At 43.9% G+C, this 16,281-nt stretch overlaps 1 protein-coding gene across 1 annotated transcript in view; it reads right to left on the reverse strand.

Annotated features, from left to right (window-relative positions):
- Positions 1-16,281, reverse strand: part of SGSM1 (small G protein signaling modulator 1) — a 139,199-nt gene that overhangs the window by 14,967 nt on the left and 107,951 nt on the right. The window contains exons 18-20 of the mRNA XM_072147125.1: positions 9,718-9,789; positions 8,081-8,677; positions 1,607-1,731 (exon numbers count right to left, since the gene is read on the reverse strand). Coding sequence (XP_072003226.1) covers positions 1,607-1,731; positions 8,081-8,677; positions 9,718-9,789 — 794 coding nt within the window. The remainder of the gene's footprint in view (positions 1-1,606; positions 1,732-8,080; positions 8,678-9,717; positions 9,790-16,281) is intronic.

Genomic DNA, 16,281 nt, shown 5'->3' on the forward strand with positions numbered 1-16,281 from the left:
CCTTTTATCATAATTCTACATAGTGTTGTGCCATAAATCATTTATGAAAAGGAAAGGGGGTAAGTAGTAATACACCAAATGATTACGCAAATGATATTTATCTCTGATTTTCCTAAATGGTTGAAGCAAATGACAGTATATGACAGTGTGTCATATGTATGTATGTCAGTGTAATAAAAATAAAAGTCACTCAGAGTATAAATCGAACTTTATTGAACAACCCCCCCCCCCCAATGATAACAGTATATTCTTTAAAATGTAAAAAACTCAATGCACAGTTCCACATTATTATGCACAGTGGAGTTTCAAATCATTTTAAAGGTTGTAGAGAACGGAAAATGGTTATTTGTTGAAAAGCAGTAATAAGATGTCACATTTACTGAAATCAAAAGCTATTTCAATCCAAAACTTCCTGACGTGCCGAGTAAAAGGTAACATAGGACCCATAGGACCCCCTTTTTTGACATCACCTTCACAATTCTTGCATCCGTTGAACTTGGGAGTTTTTGGAAAGTTTCTGCTTACATTTCTTTGCATGATGTCAGAATGGCCTCCAGAGCTGCTGTTTTGATGTTAACTTCCTCCCACCCTCCTAGATCTTTTGCTTTATGTTAGGGGTAAGGTTAGCGTTAGTGGGCCCAGGCATACAGGAGAACTAATTTTCAAACAGTATTGTTTACTGAGGAATGTCATGCAATCCTGGATGGTCCAGATAAAAATAGCAGCTCTGGGAGGCTATTCTGACATCATGCAAAGAAATTCAAGCAGAGATTCTTCAAAAACTCCAAAGTTCCATGGATGCAAGAATTGTGAAGGTGATATCAAAGAACGGTCTTATGTTAATATGTAACTTGGGCTTTTAGGATGTTATAGATTGAAATAGCTTTTGATTTTAGTGAATGTGACCTCCTAATGCTGCAAATTCAACAAATGACCATTTTAAGTTCCTTACAACCTATAAAATGTTTTGAAACACCGCTGTGCAAAATAATGTGGAATTGTGCCAATTTTTTTTTTCTTTTTGAAGAATACACTGTTATCATTGAGAAGTTTGTTCAATAAAATTTGATTTATACATTAACAAGTGAGGACTTTTATAATAGTTTTATAAATCAACAATTTAGGAACATCAGAGATAAAATATAATTTGCATGATAATTTGGAACATGGTGTATAGTTTGGAAAGGTCGGCATGCATTGGACAGTGTCTATTCCACCAGGACTATTATTCTTTTAGAAATACTAATTATTTGAAGTAATTATATAAGTAGTTATTAAAACATGCATGTCAAGAAATCAGGTGGGTCTTCGTTAAGGATGGCTTTAAACTACTGCAATTCTTATTCGGTGATTTGAGCTAAAGGATGAAGTGGATGGAAGAGAATTAATCCTTATTTTAGATTTCCTCTTTTGAATCCACTTCACACAAAAAATTTTAGACTTTTTCTAATACTGTATAGAACGGAGATGCACTCTTCACATTAGCTTTCTTCCCTTTTTGCAATGACAGGTTTTTGGCCTTTTTTATTATAAAGCACAATCAACTTCTGTAACACTCCACAAAGCACAAAGTGAAGTAATGAAAATTTAATGTCAAAGCTGTTACCTGCACATAACATTGCGGAGCTTTTCCAAGTTGGTTGGTGTGAAATACCAATAGTTGCGATCACATCTCTGCACATCCTTCTCAATACGATGCAAGTTGATGGTGTACATGTCCAGTATTTCTTGCTGTAAAATATTACAAATAGAGAATCAGTAAACGGTAATTCACATCAAAGTGTCATAGTAAATACGGTATGAAAAAGTCCATCAAATCCAGGTTATAATATTAAAAAATAAGTGTTTTTCCCCATAACCCATGATATTTTTGCGCGGCAGAAAGGCATCCAGGCCTTTCTTGAATATGTACATAGAGTCCGCCATAACCACCTCCTGCGGCAGAGAGTTCCATAGTCTCACTGCTTTTACAGTAAAAAATCCCTGCCAAGGGCGATGGTAGAATCGCCTCTCCTTGAGACGCAGAGGATGCCCCTTTGTCCTGGTCACAGAGTGAGCAGAGAGAGAGGCTGCAAACTTCAAGGAGATAATTGATTCGGGGGAAGTGGAATGCAGGCACATATCTGAGATGTAGCAGTGCTCACAGTGTAAAAGTCTGTTAGCCTCTGTGTAATCTCATGCATCTCTGATCTGTCTTATCTCTCTTTCTATGTGTCAATGTGTTAGTACAATGTCAGAAGCCAGATGAAAGTGTATATACACCTGCACCCTGATAATGTAACCAAATTGTCACTCCACAGAATTAGATGGATAATACAGTTATGTGTTGGCTTAGAGAGGCACTACCCACACCCTGGAATCTTACACTGAGCACCGGAGGGTGTGATAGGAGCAAAACAGCAATAAAACTGAGTAAAATTGTAAAGTAAGGGGTTAAAATGACCTTTATTGCGTTAATATCACTAGGGGATTGAGATGTGAGGAAAACCCCTTTAAGTCTGTACAATCCTCTCCTGACTGCATGATAGGTTCTGAAGCTTTCTCACTGATGGATTTTCAGGCCCAGGTAGGTGTACCTGTCATTCACTGTCAGTGAGCAGCTGTTCAGCTTGGAGGAGGGAAGCCCGGCCACTCTTGCGTTTCTCCTCTGGAACACCAGGATATTGGTTTTCCTTAGGTTGATGGGTAGTGCCCAGGGGGTGCTAAATTTCTCCAGGATTTCCAGGTTGTCCTGGAGACCCCTCTCAGTAGTTGACAATATAAGCAGGTCATCTGCATAAAGCACAAATTTCACCTCTGTGTCATGTAGGGTGAGTCCAGGTGCTGAGGAGGCCTCCAGTTCTTTTATGTAGATGCTGAAAAACATTGGCTGCAGCCCTATCTGACACTTCTTCTCTGCTGAAAATAGGCAGTTATCCTTCTGTTTACCTTCACCGCGCAGGTGTTCTCAGTGTAGGAGCTCTTCATGACATTTTAGATTTTCCAACCTATTTCACTCTCCACAGTTTCAGGAAGAGACCTAGGCAGTTTTAAAGTCCACAAAACAGGTGTATATCCTTCCCTGCTATGCCTTGTGGACGTGGTTGTGGAGGAGGCTGTGCAAGATATGGAGGTATTCAGTGGTGCCGTGGTTTGGCATGAATGCTGCTTGGCTCTTGCCGAGGGCATTGTGCTGGGCAAAAAAGCTGGAGATCCTCTTGTTTATGGGGGTTATGAGGCATTGGTTCTGAGGCATTGTGGGAAGAAGCCGGCACTTAGCACAATGTTGAATAGCTTAGCTATTGCAGTCTGTATTTCACAAGGAATGTATCTCATCTCCGGTAGGATGCCGTCGGAGCAACTAGTTTTTATGGAGGAAATGCTCTCCGTTACCTCCTATAGCAGTGGTGGCACTCAGAACCCTTTCTGTGGGCACTCAGGCCATCACCCCAGGAAAAAGTTCACCAAACAGAAACAAATCCACCGAATCTTCCTGAAGTCCCAGGCAACTGCGCTATTTTAAAGAGACATTTCATTGACTGCTTGGAACTGCGGCAAAAATGAAAAGGTTTTGACAGAAGATCTTTGGAGGTCATCCTGTTGGACCCATCATTCTTCCTGTACAGAGAGACACTGGAGAGAAGCTACAATTATAGTCTAAATTTTCCCTCCTTCTTTCAACTGTATTGGTGGCCTCAGGCAGCTGATACAATTTAAAAGATGGGTTGGCACTTCAAGGCAAATAAGTGGATTTGGGTTGTTGTTTGGGCACTCGGTCTCTAAAAGGTTCACCATCACTGTCCTATAGGGTTATTGGAGCATCTGGAGGGTTTTGAAAGTCTGATTTTTTCCTCAATGGTTTCTAGTTTTGTTTTGATGTCTATATACTCTTGGTTTAATTCTTCTGTTGGCATAACTTTGTAGAGATTCATTAAGTATTGGTACCAGATTATGCCATTCTTGATATGGATGTTGCTTTCCTTCCCCTCACTGCCCATGTGGTGCCATGGAATCCAGAATGAGTTGTTCCTGAGGTCATCTTGAAGCTGGGGGAGCTTAGTTGAGATGTGGTTGTATTTCTTTTTATGGAGTATGGACTTGTATTGAGGTTGTATGCTGTTGTAGGCTTCCTTCAGGTTGCATTGTTTGGATCTCTGTGTTTTTTGTTGGAGGCCGTTTGGAGGACCTTCCGTAGGGATTTGCATACTTTGTCGTACCAGCTGTTCAGGCATTTCCCTTTTGACCTCTTGCATCAGACATTTCTGCCATTTTGTGCATTATATGGTTGAGGTCTGGCAAGGCTTGGTTTACCCCCTGTGGAGTTTTCTCATACACGGTTGTGTAGAAGTTCTGGAGCTTTTCCTTGACTTCTGGGCTGTTGGGGGAGTCTTTATATCTTGAAGCCTATGTTTTCAACCATTCGAAGGATGTGCCGAGTTTTTTGTTCGGGTGGTTTGTTGGTAGACCTCATGTATATGGATAATGTAGTACACCACACTGCTGTCTACATGAGAGCTCATTGTGCACCTGCATTAAGAGTCTCCCTTTGTGCAGCCACTTAATATATGGAGGCAGAGGCATATGTTAAGCAATTTTCTGCCACTCCTGTTAATTGTGCTGTTGTAACTGTTTCTGTCTGTCTGTATGTATGTATGGGGCTACTCTAGCCAGTCCCAACAATGTAGAGGTTTCCATCCATGGTCAGGAAGTCCTTCCTCCCAGTTCTGGCATCGAGGTCTCCATAGATAAGAACTTTGCCCAGAGACTGCAAATGAGCGGCTTCCATCTCTAGAATACGGAAGCAGTCTGGGTTGAAGTAGGGGGACTCTGGCGGTGCAATGTAGGCTGCACAGAGGTAGAGGTCAGACTGAGATCTGAGGATGGAGTGGCTTAGTCTTATCCAGATGTGACTGTCTCCTCTCTGTATCCAGAGGGCACCTGGGATTCATCCTGTCTGGGCCCACGTTTCTAGGAGGATTTGTATGTCTATGTCCTTGAAACTATTGTTGAAATCTGGGTCTAGTGCTTTACATCCAAAAGCCTATTCATTGAGGCCCTGAATGTTCAAGCTACAGATAATAAGGGACATGGATGTGGTGTCCATATACCTTGTAATAAGCATTATTGTTTATAACAATCTGTGGTTGGATTGGTTTGTTCAGTCTTGTCTTTGCACAAGGTGATAAGCAGGGTCTTTATCTCATCCATGTCTCTGTTCTGTATCTCCCTGTGTGAGGCATGGTCTATGCTTCTGGTGGTCTGGTTTTGAGTAAGGGCTTTGTTTTGGTAGGAAATTTTTCTGAGGTCCAATTGTTATTGGGGAACTTACCATAGGATTTTGTTGTGGCATTATGTGAGGTTCAGGCCGTGGCTCTGTCCAGCATCAGGTCTTTCAGTCTTTGGCCAGCACGAAGGCCACTTGTTTATTGAGATGTTTGTTGTCATACAGGTGGTGAATATCGATAAAGGGGGGTGATGTGTGGTATGGCGCGGATTTTGGCTACCCGCTGGGTGTTGTTCTCCTCGGTAGTGTGGCGAGTCCTTTCTTGGAAGTAAGGATGCTAGAATTATTTTGCAGCCAGGAAACTTGCTGTGCAGTCTCAGCTAGCCAGGCCAGATGTTCTGCTACCTGCAGTTGCTGGTCCTGGAGGTTTTTGGTTCTGGAGTGAATAATGATGCATTTTGGGTTGGTAAAATATGGTTTGCCCATGACAGCTGTTACCTGTTCGATAGTCGAGTAGTAGATTTTAGTAACTCTTTTTCTAGGAAGAGTCATCTTGTGTTGAGAAACTTCCCATTGGAGTCTATTATCAGGACTATTTCTGGGCTTTGTGGGTTCTTGGTGACCTGCTTCATGGTGGTGGTGCCCTGTGTTTGGCTTTCCTGCGGTTCAGGTTGACACTGTGTTACAGCATAGGAGGTGTTGCTGCAGGTCAGTTCTGTGATTAGGGGTCCTGATCCGTTGGTTTCTGGGGTGTTTTTGTTATTATCGGGTGTCAGATTGGTTTTGTTGTGGGGATCTGATGCGCAGGAGTCGCGGTTATTGGTTGTTTCCTCTTCCTGGTTTGGGGACTGTATTTCTGATTTTAGATTTTTCAATTCTGCTATCTCATTCTTGATTATATTATTTTCTTGCTGCAGCTCTGTTAGTCTGTTTTGGATTTCCAGCAAAGCTGATCTATGTTCAGATATCAGTTTATCTATCTGTCTGGTCTTTTGTGTTTCTCTCTCCATTTCTTTGAAGATCCTCCTTGAATTGAATAAAGTCCCTTTCTAAATGAGAAAGACAATCTCTGAGTGTCTCACGTGAGAGGTTTGATACACTGCAGAAGCTATTCAATTAGAACCTGATAAATCATTAAAGACTGATTTGGAAACTTTTTTCTACTGGCTGCTTTGTGATCTTATAAAAAGAGAGAGGTAAATAGGAGAGGTGTTAGATAAAAGACTTTGCGGCAATATTTTTATACATTTTTTATTTAGGTGTTCACTAGCCTGCAGTGGCAGAAGAGAAGGAGAAGCAGAGAGGGGGATCACAAAGTTCTCAAATGTCTATCCCCTAGTGATGTTTACACAATAAAGATCATTTTTAACCCCCATACTATACAATTTTACTCAGTTTTATTGCTATTTTAGATCCTATAACTCAGTGATGGCCATTGTAAAATATCAGAGTGAGGGCGGGGACTCTCTAAGCAGACACTTCATTATTCTTCTGTGCTATGAGATGTTGTCTGCTGACGATGTGCTTAGATTATGATGGTTCAGGGTTTATTTATACTTTTATTTAGCTTCTGAGATAAATGATCCCAAATGATTCATTTTGCTTGTCCTGAATTTGAGAAAGGGTCGAGTACCCGAAACACTTCATATAGGACCATTTCATAGGTATTTTTGTATCTTTTAACCATAACTGTTATGTAATTAATAAATAGTTGTTCAATTTTTTAATACATGACCTAGTGTGGTACATTTGATTATATGGGTAGTTGTACTGTTAGCGCCTCACATGAGCTTTATTTGCACCCCCCCTTTTTTTTTTTTACCATAGCTGAGATAGGTAGGGCAACTGTCTAAGTCTTCCTTAAATCTAGATAGAACGGAAGAGTTTTTACTACGCGGTCCGGCAAGATCCCTTTGGTTGTTGAATTTCCTTTTCAAGAGGACAACCTCTTCAGATATCCAGACTGCCTGCCAAAGTTGTAGAACATACATATAACTCCCTATATACAAAATTTAGAGCAGATATTCTCCAAAAGGCAACACCATTCCCGTTATTTTAAAGGTAAGGCCAGATTAATTAAAATTAAGGAATTCCCTAAGCTGCCATATCTCATGCAATCCCTACTTATGACCCTGCCACTGAAACACATAAATACAATTAACTATCTGCACTGAAAGTTCATTTGGGGGGAGGAGATCATCCTTGGATTGCATACCACATCCTCCAGCAGCCAAAGATTAAACAGGGGACTTAACTTCCCTAACATTAGGGCAAATAACTTGGAAGTTAATATGCGAACCAATCGAGATTGGATACACAGCACACACTGCCCTTTTTAAAGACCAACACATTGCCGCACGGATGGGTCTGACTAACCTTTTACATGCCACTTATGACCACCTGATTACACAGACAAGGACAAATCCCTTGTTAATGTCAGTGTGCATGGTCAAGGGTGAGGCCCCAGGCTTGGTCCCTCAAGCTCTGTACATCTGAAATTCATACGTAAATCCCGACTGTGGCAACAAGAAGATCCGTCTTTTACCCCATCACAGCTTCTGAAGGCCACAATGAATGGGTACACATCTCAACCTTTGTCACCCTCTTCAGGAGATGTACCGTTAGTTATGCCACCACTCTTATATCCCTCCTGTTAGAGGGTTTCACAGAGGCATATATAAAACAACTGCATGTTAGCGGTCTCATGGCGAGGGGGCCAGCCTGTATCACTGCATGTACAGCCTCCCCCCCAGCAGCACTGGGCCCCGACACTGACAGCATTCTTATAACCAAACTCTTAGTTTTACTGTTATGAATTAATTATTAATAACAAGTTAAAAATAAAATTCAATACACAATTCAATGCACAATACTTACCGAGTACGTCACACCAGTGGAAGAGACTGGAGAAACTTCAGTCATAGTTGCATCAATAACAACCAATGAATCAAGTTGAGGATAGAGACTTTCCATCTCTGGTTCTTCGGATAAGTTGTCTTCACTTCCCACCAGACTTTCTTTCTCTGCCTCGCTGTCTGGCCATGCTTCTATCACAGACAGCACTGTGGTCTCTTTGTCAGGCAAGATGTCCTCAGTGCTTTCAGTCATTGATAAAAAGTCATCCAAACTTTCGTTAACTGTTGCTTCTGTGTCCATGCTGTCCAGAACTTCAAGCTCCTCTTCTACCCTTTTATTATCTAGTGTGCTGTCCAGACTGCTTTGTTTCTTTCCACTTACCAATCCAGGCTTCATGTGAAGGTAAAGTGCATTTTTACTAGTCTCCATTGAGGCATTGTCATCTGTGCTAAAACTATGGTCTGAATAACCTGAAGTGATAGAGAAGTTTCTAGAAGATGGGTGACCTGAATCTGGAGAGCAAGTCCCATTGGGTAATGTTCCATTAGGTACTTTTGAAGGTTTGCTCTCCTCACTTCTAGCATCTGTTTGATCAGCTTCTTCCACAGACTCAAAAACCTGCACAGAGAAGATATTGTATTTTAGTAGTTTTTATTCAAATTAAAACTAATCAAAATTGAATTTTTTACTCAAAATAAAAAGTGTCACAAATTAGATTTGGCTCAGGCCTTGCCACTGTACAAATAAAGTGTGCTACAATCCTTCAAGAGTTGCTACCTGTAACCACCTGGTAACCACTAACTTCACAACTTGGGACTGTAGGAAGAGGGAGAATGTGTAGACAGGGCTGAAGTATCTTTGGAGGTCCTCCTGCTGGCCCCACGATTTTCTGTGTACAGAGGGACACTGGAAAGAAGCTAATAGGATGAAAATTTTCCATCTTTCTACTGTGTTAATGTCCTCAGGAGGCCAATATGATTGAAAGTTGTTGAAGCACAGGGAGCAATAAGTTACTGCTTTAAGTTTTGGTTGGCACCTCGCAATAAATAAGGGGGCTTTTGGTTTGCAGTTTGGGCACTCGGCCGCTAAAAGGTTTGTCATCACTGCTCTAGAGTATATCCTAGTCCACCAACATGGTTTTCTAACCCCTAGCAAACTCTAGTTTAAAATCTAAAAATAAAAACTAGATTATGTTCTGCATCCTTATCCACATTCGGCTCCAAATTGATTTGGGCACAGAAAGAATTACAGGGTTGTCCAGTTTCAGCAAATAAATGCTACGGTTTTCATAATAAAATGTTATACAATATCCAATAGATTTTCTGTATCACTTCCTTGAGATTTTGTAGATTTCTGCTTGCTATCATTCTACAGTAAGCTTCTTGGTTTACTTCTTGTGGACAAAAACTGGTACATGGTCATGTCGCATAGGTACACGGCTTGTTACAACAAACGGCTCTGATTACTAAATGAGCCATTTACCTGTGTGACATCATATGACCATGTACCAGACCAGCCTTTGCACCACGTGCAGAAAAGAATATTTGAACTAACCACAGCAGGTGAGACGGAATTTCAATACCATATTTTTTCTATTGTATTTTGTTCCTTTAATTATGGACAGATTGAGAATTCACCTCAGTAATCAGCATCCTTACCTGTGTACTTGTACTGGAGTCACTCTGAAGACGAGCATGATTTTGACGATCAGAACTACAGCTTTGAGAAGACTGGAAAACATTGGTAAACTTTTGTTTAAAGTCAACAAGTACCAAAAAATTAGAGTAGTATCGCATGAACCTGAACTAGATTTCACACACAATAAGCAAATGGCTCCAAAAGAGTGATTTAAAACTTTAAATTCTTTACATTTCTTTTTCTATTACATTTGGAGAATTAACCTTTAGACCAAATACAGCACAGCAGGGAAGTAATTGTTTTATGGTACATGGTAACGGTTTCCTTTAACCTTAACCACTTCAGGTCTAAGCCATTCTAGGGCCTTTGGACCAGGCCTGAATTGTAAAATTTGCCCTGTGTCACTATAGGAGGTTATACCTTTGTAAAGCTTTAACATATTCAGGGGATTTTGAGATTAAAGTACAATGTAAGACGAGAAAACAAAGTAATAGAAACATTTTGATGATATCTTTTGTGTTTAGTTAAAAAATTGAAATTTGGCAAAAAGTTCAAAATTTTCGGCTTTTCAGGTAGATAGATAGTAGTAGCACCCAGGTAAATTTACAACTAACATTTCCCAAATGTCTGCTTTATATGGGCATTGGGTTTTTATGCATTCTCTCACTTTTCAAGGTTGTTAGGAGGTTCAGAATTGTGGGTACAATTCTTCAAATCTTTATGAAAATTGCCAAAACCCTTATTTAGAGTCACCTGCTCAGCTTTAATTGACTTTGAGAGGCCTAAATAGTAAAACCGCGTAAATTATGTCATTTTAGAAACTACACCCCTCAATGTGTGAAAAATTGACTTTAAGAAGTGTGTTAACCTTTTAGATGTTTCACAGGGCAGAGCAGATCTACATTGTCACATTTTACGGGCTATAAAATGTTTATTTTTTTGGAATTTTGACATATTGGGGATTCATTTTTTGTGGATGAGATAACACTTTTCAGGTAGATAATTTCCGGGATGTTCAATAGTTAATAATCAGATTTTTCTTAGTGGTGTTTACAAAAATGATTAATTTTTGTTTATGGTTTTTAGCATAGTTTTTCCCGGGCGTTCACCGTACCATAAAAATAATGTGCTATCTTTATTCTATGGATCGTCACCATTACGGCGATACCCCATTTATATAGCCTTTTTATGGTAAACTTGCTTTGCAGAATATGTAACTCATTTTGTGAGAAATTTGCTTGTTTTTGCATCACCATGTTACAATGAGTATAACATTTATATATTTTTTTTGTTTACAGAGCTGTTTTAGAGCTTATTTTTTGCAGGACAAGCTATACTTTCTCTTGGCATATTTTTTTGCAGCGTTCACCGTACAGGTTCAGTGACAATTTTATTTTATTGTATGGGTTGTGATACCCAATATGTTGTGTGTTTTTTGGATGATTTTAGGTCACTTTTTATGTTTTATTTGATTATTGCATGGGATGAGACTTCAGGTGACTTTTCTTCTTCTTCTTTTTTTCACAGTTTTATTTTGTCCCCAGGTGGGTCAAGAACAAGTGATTACTTGTTCATTGCAATACAATGCAATATTAATGTATTTCAACATATAACATAGTCAGTCTATGCTTTCTGCACAGGCTGACAGCTGCACTGTTAGATCGTGCAGAGAGCACGATCCTAACAAACTGCTACTGATGGCAGCTCTAGGGGCCTTATCAGACCTCAGGGTTGCCATGGCAATGATCACATGGAGGGCGGGAATCATAACGGCGATGCACTATAGTCTATAGGGTTAAACAGGCGGGATCGCGATAGTCGTGATCCTAGCTGTTACTGCTGTTACCCCTTTGCGCACCCTGATGTAATTCTACGTCATAGGATGCGTGTAGTTTCCGCACCTTGACTTAGAGTTATGTCATGGCAATCGCCTAGGCTCAGAAGCTTAGCCCGCGTGATCACCGCAGGATCCCGGCAGTACGCGGCGATCACACGGGCTCAGCTTCTGAGCCTAGGCGATTGCCATGACGTAACTCATGACGGGGTGGACCTCAGCCCGATCGCATACGCCTGGCCCCATACCCTAGCGCAGCGTTTGTAAATGCAGCGCTAGCAGTACGTATGATCAAAGACTTTGAAGCTAAAGCCACAGAAGAATCAAGTAGATGAATTTAGTTAATCCAGGGTTGCCAGGTTTTATTAACCCCTTAGCGATCTGTGCCATACCAGTACGGCACGGGCTCCCGCGATCAGCGCATTGCCAGTACGGAGCTGAGCTGATGCCGGTTCGGCTCTGCACCGGAGCCAAGCCGGCATTGGGTTCACGGGGTCTCAGCGGTAATTGTAGTGGGCTCCAATCACGGGTGTTTAACCCATTAAATGCCGCGGTCAGCGCTACTGTGGCATTTAACTTGCCTTTGTGGGGTCTTTCCCCCACGATAACCCCCCCCCCCCACCGAGCCATTTTCGATCAGGACCCCAGAGCTGCCTGCAGGCAATGCTAGTAAGATGGCGTCTATGACATGTGCATAGGCTGACACTGCTAATACCCTACAATACATCAGTATTCCAGAGTATTATCATGAACAAGCAATCGGATGATTACTTGTTCACGTCCCATGGTGGAAATAGTAAAAAAAAAAAAGTTTTCAATAAAAAATAAAATAATAAAATCAGTAAAAATGTCCATAAGCCCCATTACATATAACACTAAAAAATAAAGTCTAAATCATAACACAAACCCCACATTTATAGTATCACCGAGTCCATGACAACCCGTAGAATAAAAATTAAATAATTGTTGAAACTGTATGATGAACGCCATAAAAATTTTAAAAAGTGATAAAAAAAAACACTTACTCCAGAATAATACTGTTGCAAAGTACAACATGTCCCGCAAAAACGAGCCATCAACCAGATATGTAGCCAAAAACTTTTATTTGACAAATTTAGTAAAACATAAGAAAAATATTCAAGTATGGTATCCCTGCAATCGTATCAACCCTTAGAATAAAGATAAATGCTAAACATTTAAAATTTCATTCAAAACAGTATTTATCCCCAAAATAGTGAATTCTCAAAATACTGAAACACAATCTATTTGTAAGCTGCGTGACATCAAAATAAATTATCCAGACAGTTCACAAATTATGAATATGTAAAGTAGACCTATGGGAAATGTTATTCAGCAACTTATTTGGGTGGTAAATCTATCTGCCTCAAAACGCAATGATTTCAAATTTCAAAAATGGCAATTTTTTTTTCTATTTATTTTGTAAATAAACGCAAAACTTAGAAGCCAACATTTACCACTAAAATGAAGTAAAACATGTGGGTAAAAAACAATCTCAGAATCGTTTAGATAAGTAACAGTGTTCAAAAGTTATAACCATATAAAGCGACGCAAGTCAGAATACAAAGAATGCGATTGAGGCTTAAGTTGTAAAATGGCTGCGCCCTTAAGGGGTTAAAGGCTTCCTCTCCTCTGTTATCTCTGACCACAGAAATTTTTTAATGAATCGAAACCCTGGTCCTGATCTGAGCCACTGAGACATGTGGGGACTTTTGACTGGCAGCAATAAGCATCCTAGATGCTATACAAATGAACTGACAGAGCTTATGGGCCCGATTTTTAACTCTAGATTTCGTATCGTCCAGTAACAAAACATTATGGGTGGGTAGCACTGATATATGTAATGCAGTCGAGATCAAGAGGGCTATTTGAGACCAAAAAGCACAGATACATACACCAACTATGTAATGTCTGAACCCAAGAGCAGGTGCGGATCATAATAGGCGAGTAACATGGCTACATACAGCCGCGGCCTGGCCCCCAGTAATGCGGCTATATACAGCCGCCTGGCCCCCAGTAATGCGGCTACATACAGCCGCCTGTCCCCCAGTAATGCGGCTACATACAGCCGCCTGGCCCCCAGTAAAGCGGCTACATACAGCCGCCTGGCCCCCAGTAAAGCGGCTACATACAGCCGCCTGGCCCCCAGTAACGCGGCTACATACAGCCGCCTGGCCCCCAGTAACGCGGCTACATACAGCCGCCTGGCCCCCAGTAACGCGGCTACATACAGCCGCCTGGCCCCCAGTAACGCGGCTACATACAGCCGCCTGGCCCCCAGTAACGCGGCTACATACAGCCGCCTGGCCCCCAGTAACGCGGCTACATACAGCCGCCTGGCCCCCAGTAACGCGGCTACATACAGCCGCCTGGCCCCCAGTAACGCGGCTACATACAGCCGCCTGGCCCCCAGTAACGCGGCTACATACAGCCGCCTGGCCCCCAGTAACGCGGCTACATACAGCCGCCTGGCCCCCAGTAACGCGGCTACATACAGCCGCCTGGCCCCCAGTAACGCGGCTACATACAGCCGCCTGGCCCCCAGTAACGCGGCTACATACAGCCGCCTGGCCCCCAGTAACGCGGCTACATACAGCCGCCTGGCCCCCAGTAACGCGGCTACATACAGCCGCCTGGCCCCCAGTAACGCGGCTACATACAGCCGCCTGGCCCCCAGTAACGCGGCTACATACAGCCGCCTGGCCCCCAGTAACGCGGCTACATACAGCCGCCTGGCCCCCAGTAACGCGGCTACATACAGCCGCCTGGCCCCCAGTAACGCGGCTACATACAGCCGCCTGGCCCCCAGTAACGCGGCTACATACAGCCGCCTGGCCCCCAGTAACGCGGCTACATACAGCCGCCTGGCCCCCAGTAACGCGGCTACATACAGCCGCCTGGCCCCCAGTAACGCGGCTACATACAGCCGCCTGGCCCCCAGTAACGCGGCTACATACAGCCGCCTGGCCCCCAGTAACGCGGCTACATACAGCCGCCTGGCCCCCAGTAACGCGGCTACATACAGCCGCCTGGCCCCCAGTAACGCGGCTACATACAGCCGCCTGGCCCCCAATAACGCGGCTACATACAGCCGCCTGGCCCCCAGTAAGCGGCTACATACAGCCGCCTGGCCCCCAGTAACGCGGCTACATACAGCCGCCTGGCCCCCAGTAACGCGGCTACATACAGCCGCCTGGCCCCCAGTAACGCGGCTACATACAGCCGCCTGGCCCCCAGTAACGCGGCTACATACAGCCGCCTGGCCCCCAGTAACGCGGCTACATACAGCCGCCTGGCCCCCAGTAACGCGGCTACATACAGCCGCCTGGCCCCCAGTAACGCGGCTACATACAGCCGCCTGGCCCCCAGTAACGCGGCTACATACAGCCGCCTGGCCCCCAGTAACGCGGCTACATACAGCCGCCTGGCCCCCAGTAACGCGGCTACATACAGCCGCCTGGCCCCCAGTAACGCGGCTACATACAGCCGCCTGGCCCCCAGTAACGCGGCTACATACAGCCGCCTGGCCCCCCAGTAAGCGGCTACATACAGCCGCCTGGCCCCCAGTAAGCGGCTACATACAGCCGCCTGGCCCCCAGTAAGCGGCTACATACAGCCGCCTGGCCCCCAGTAACGCGGCTACATACAGCCGCCTGGCCCCCAGTAACGCGGCTACATACAGCCGCCTGGCCCCCAGTAACGCGGCTACATACAGCCGCCTGGCCCCCAGTAACGCGGCTACATACAGCCGCCTGGCCCCCAGTAACGCGGCTACATACAGCCGCCTGGCCCCCAGTAACGCGGCTACATACAGCCGCCTGGCCCCCAGTAACGCGGCTACATACAGCCGCCTCTTCGCCAGTAAGACAGCTACATACAGCCGCGTCATCCCCAGTAACAAAGCTACATACAGCCGCCTCGCCCCCAGTAACACAGCTACATACAGCCGCCTCGCCCCCAGTAACACAGCTACATACACCCGCCTCGCCCCCAGTAACACAGCTACATACAGCCGCCTCGCCACCAGTAACACATCTTTATATCTACCTTCACACCTACCAGATATGCAGTCCCATGTAACATACACCTAAACCCCTACTGGACATGCAGTCCCAAGTAACATACACCTCAGCCCACACAGCCATGCAATCCCATGTAACATCCACCTCAGCCACACAGTCCCATGTAACATACACATCAGCAATACAGTCCCAATTTAACATACACATCAGCCTGCACCAGACACACAGTCCCATGTAACATACACCTCAGCCCGCTCCAGACAAGCAATCCCATGTAGCATATACCCAAGTCGGCAACAGCCACACAGTCCCATGTAACATATACCTCAGCCCGTTCCAGACACGATTTTCCATGTAACATACACCTCAGCCTGCACCAGACGTGCAGTCCCATGTAACATATACCTCCGTCGGCACGAGCCACACAGTCCTATGTAACATACACCTTAGCCTTCACCAGCCACACAGTCCCATGCAACATACACCTCAGCCCGCTCCAGAAATGCAGTCCCATGTAACATACACCTCAGCCATGCAGTCCCACATAACATGCACCTCAGCCTGCACCAGACATGCAGTCCCATGTAGCATATACCTCAGTCGGCACCAGCCATGCAGTCCTATGCAACATACACCTCAGCCATTCAGTCACACGTAACATACACCTCAGCTTGCATACTCTGCAGGGGATTTGGGGGACGGTATATGCA

The sequence above is a fragment of the Engystomops pustulosus genome, chromosome 1 (assembly GCF_040894005.1).
Source record: "Engystomops pustulosus chromosome 1, aEngPut4.maternal, whole genome shotgun sequence".
Classification (NCBI taxonomy): Eukaryota; Metazoa; Chordata; class Amphibia; order Anura; family Leptodactylidae; genus Engystomops; species Engystomops pustulosus.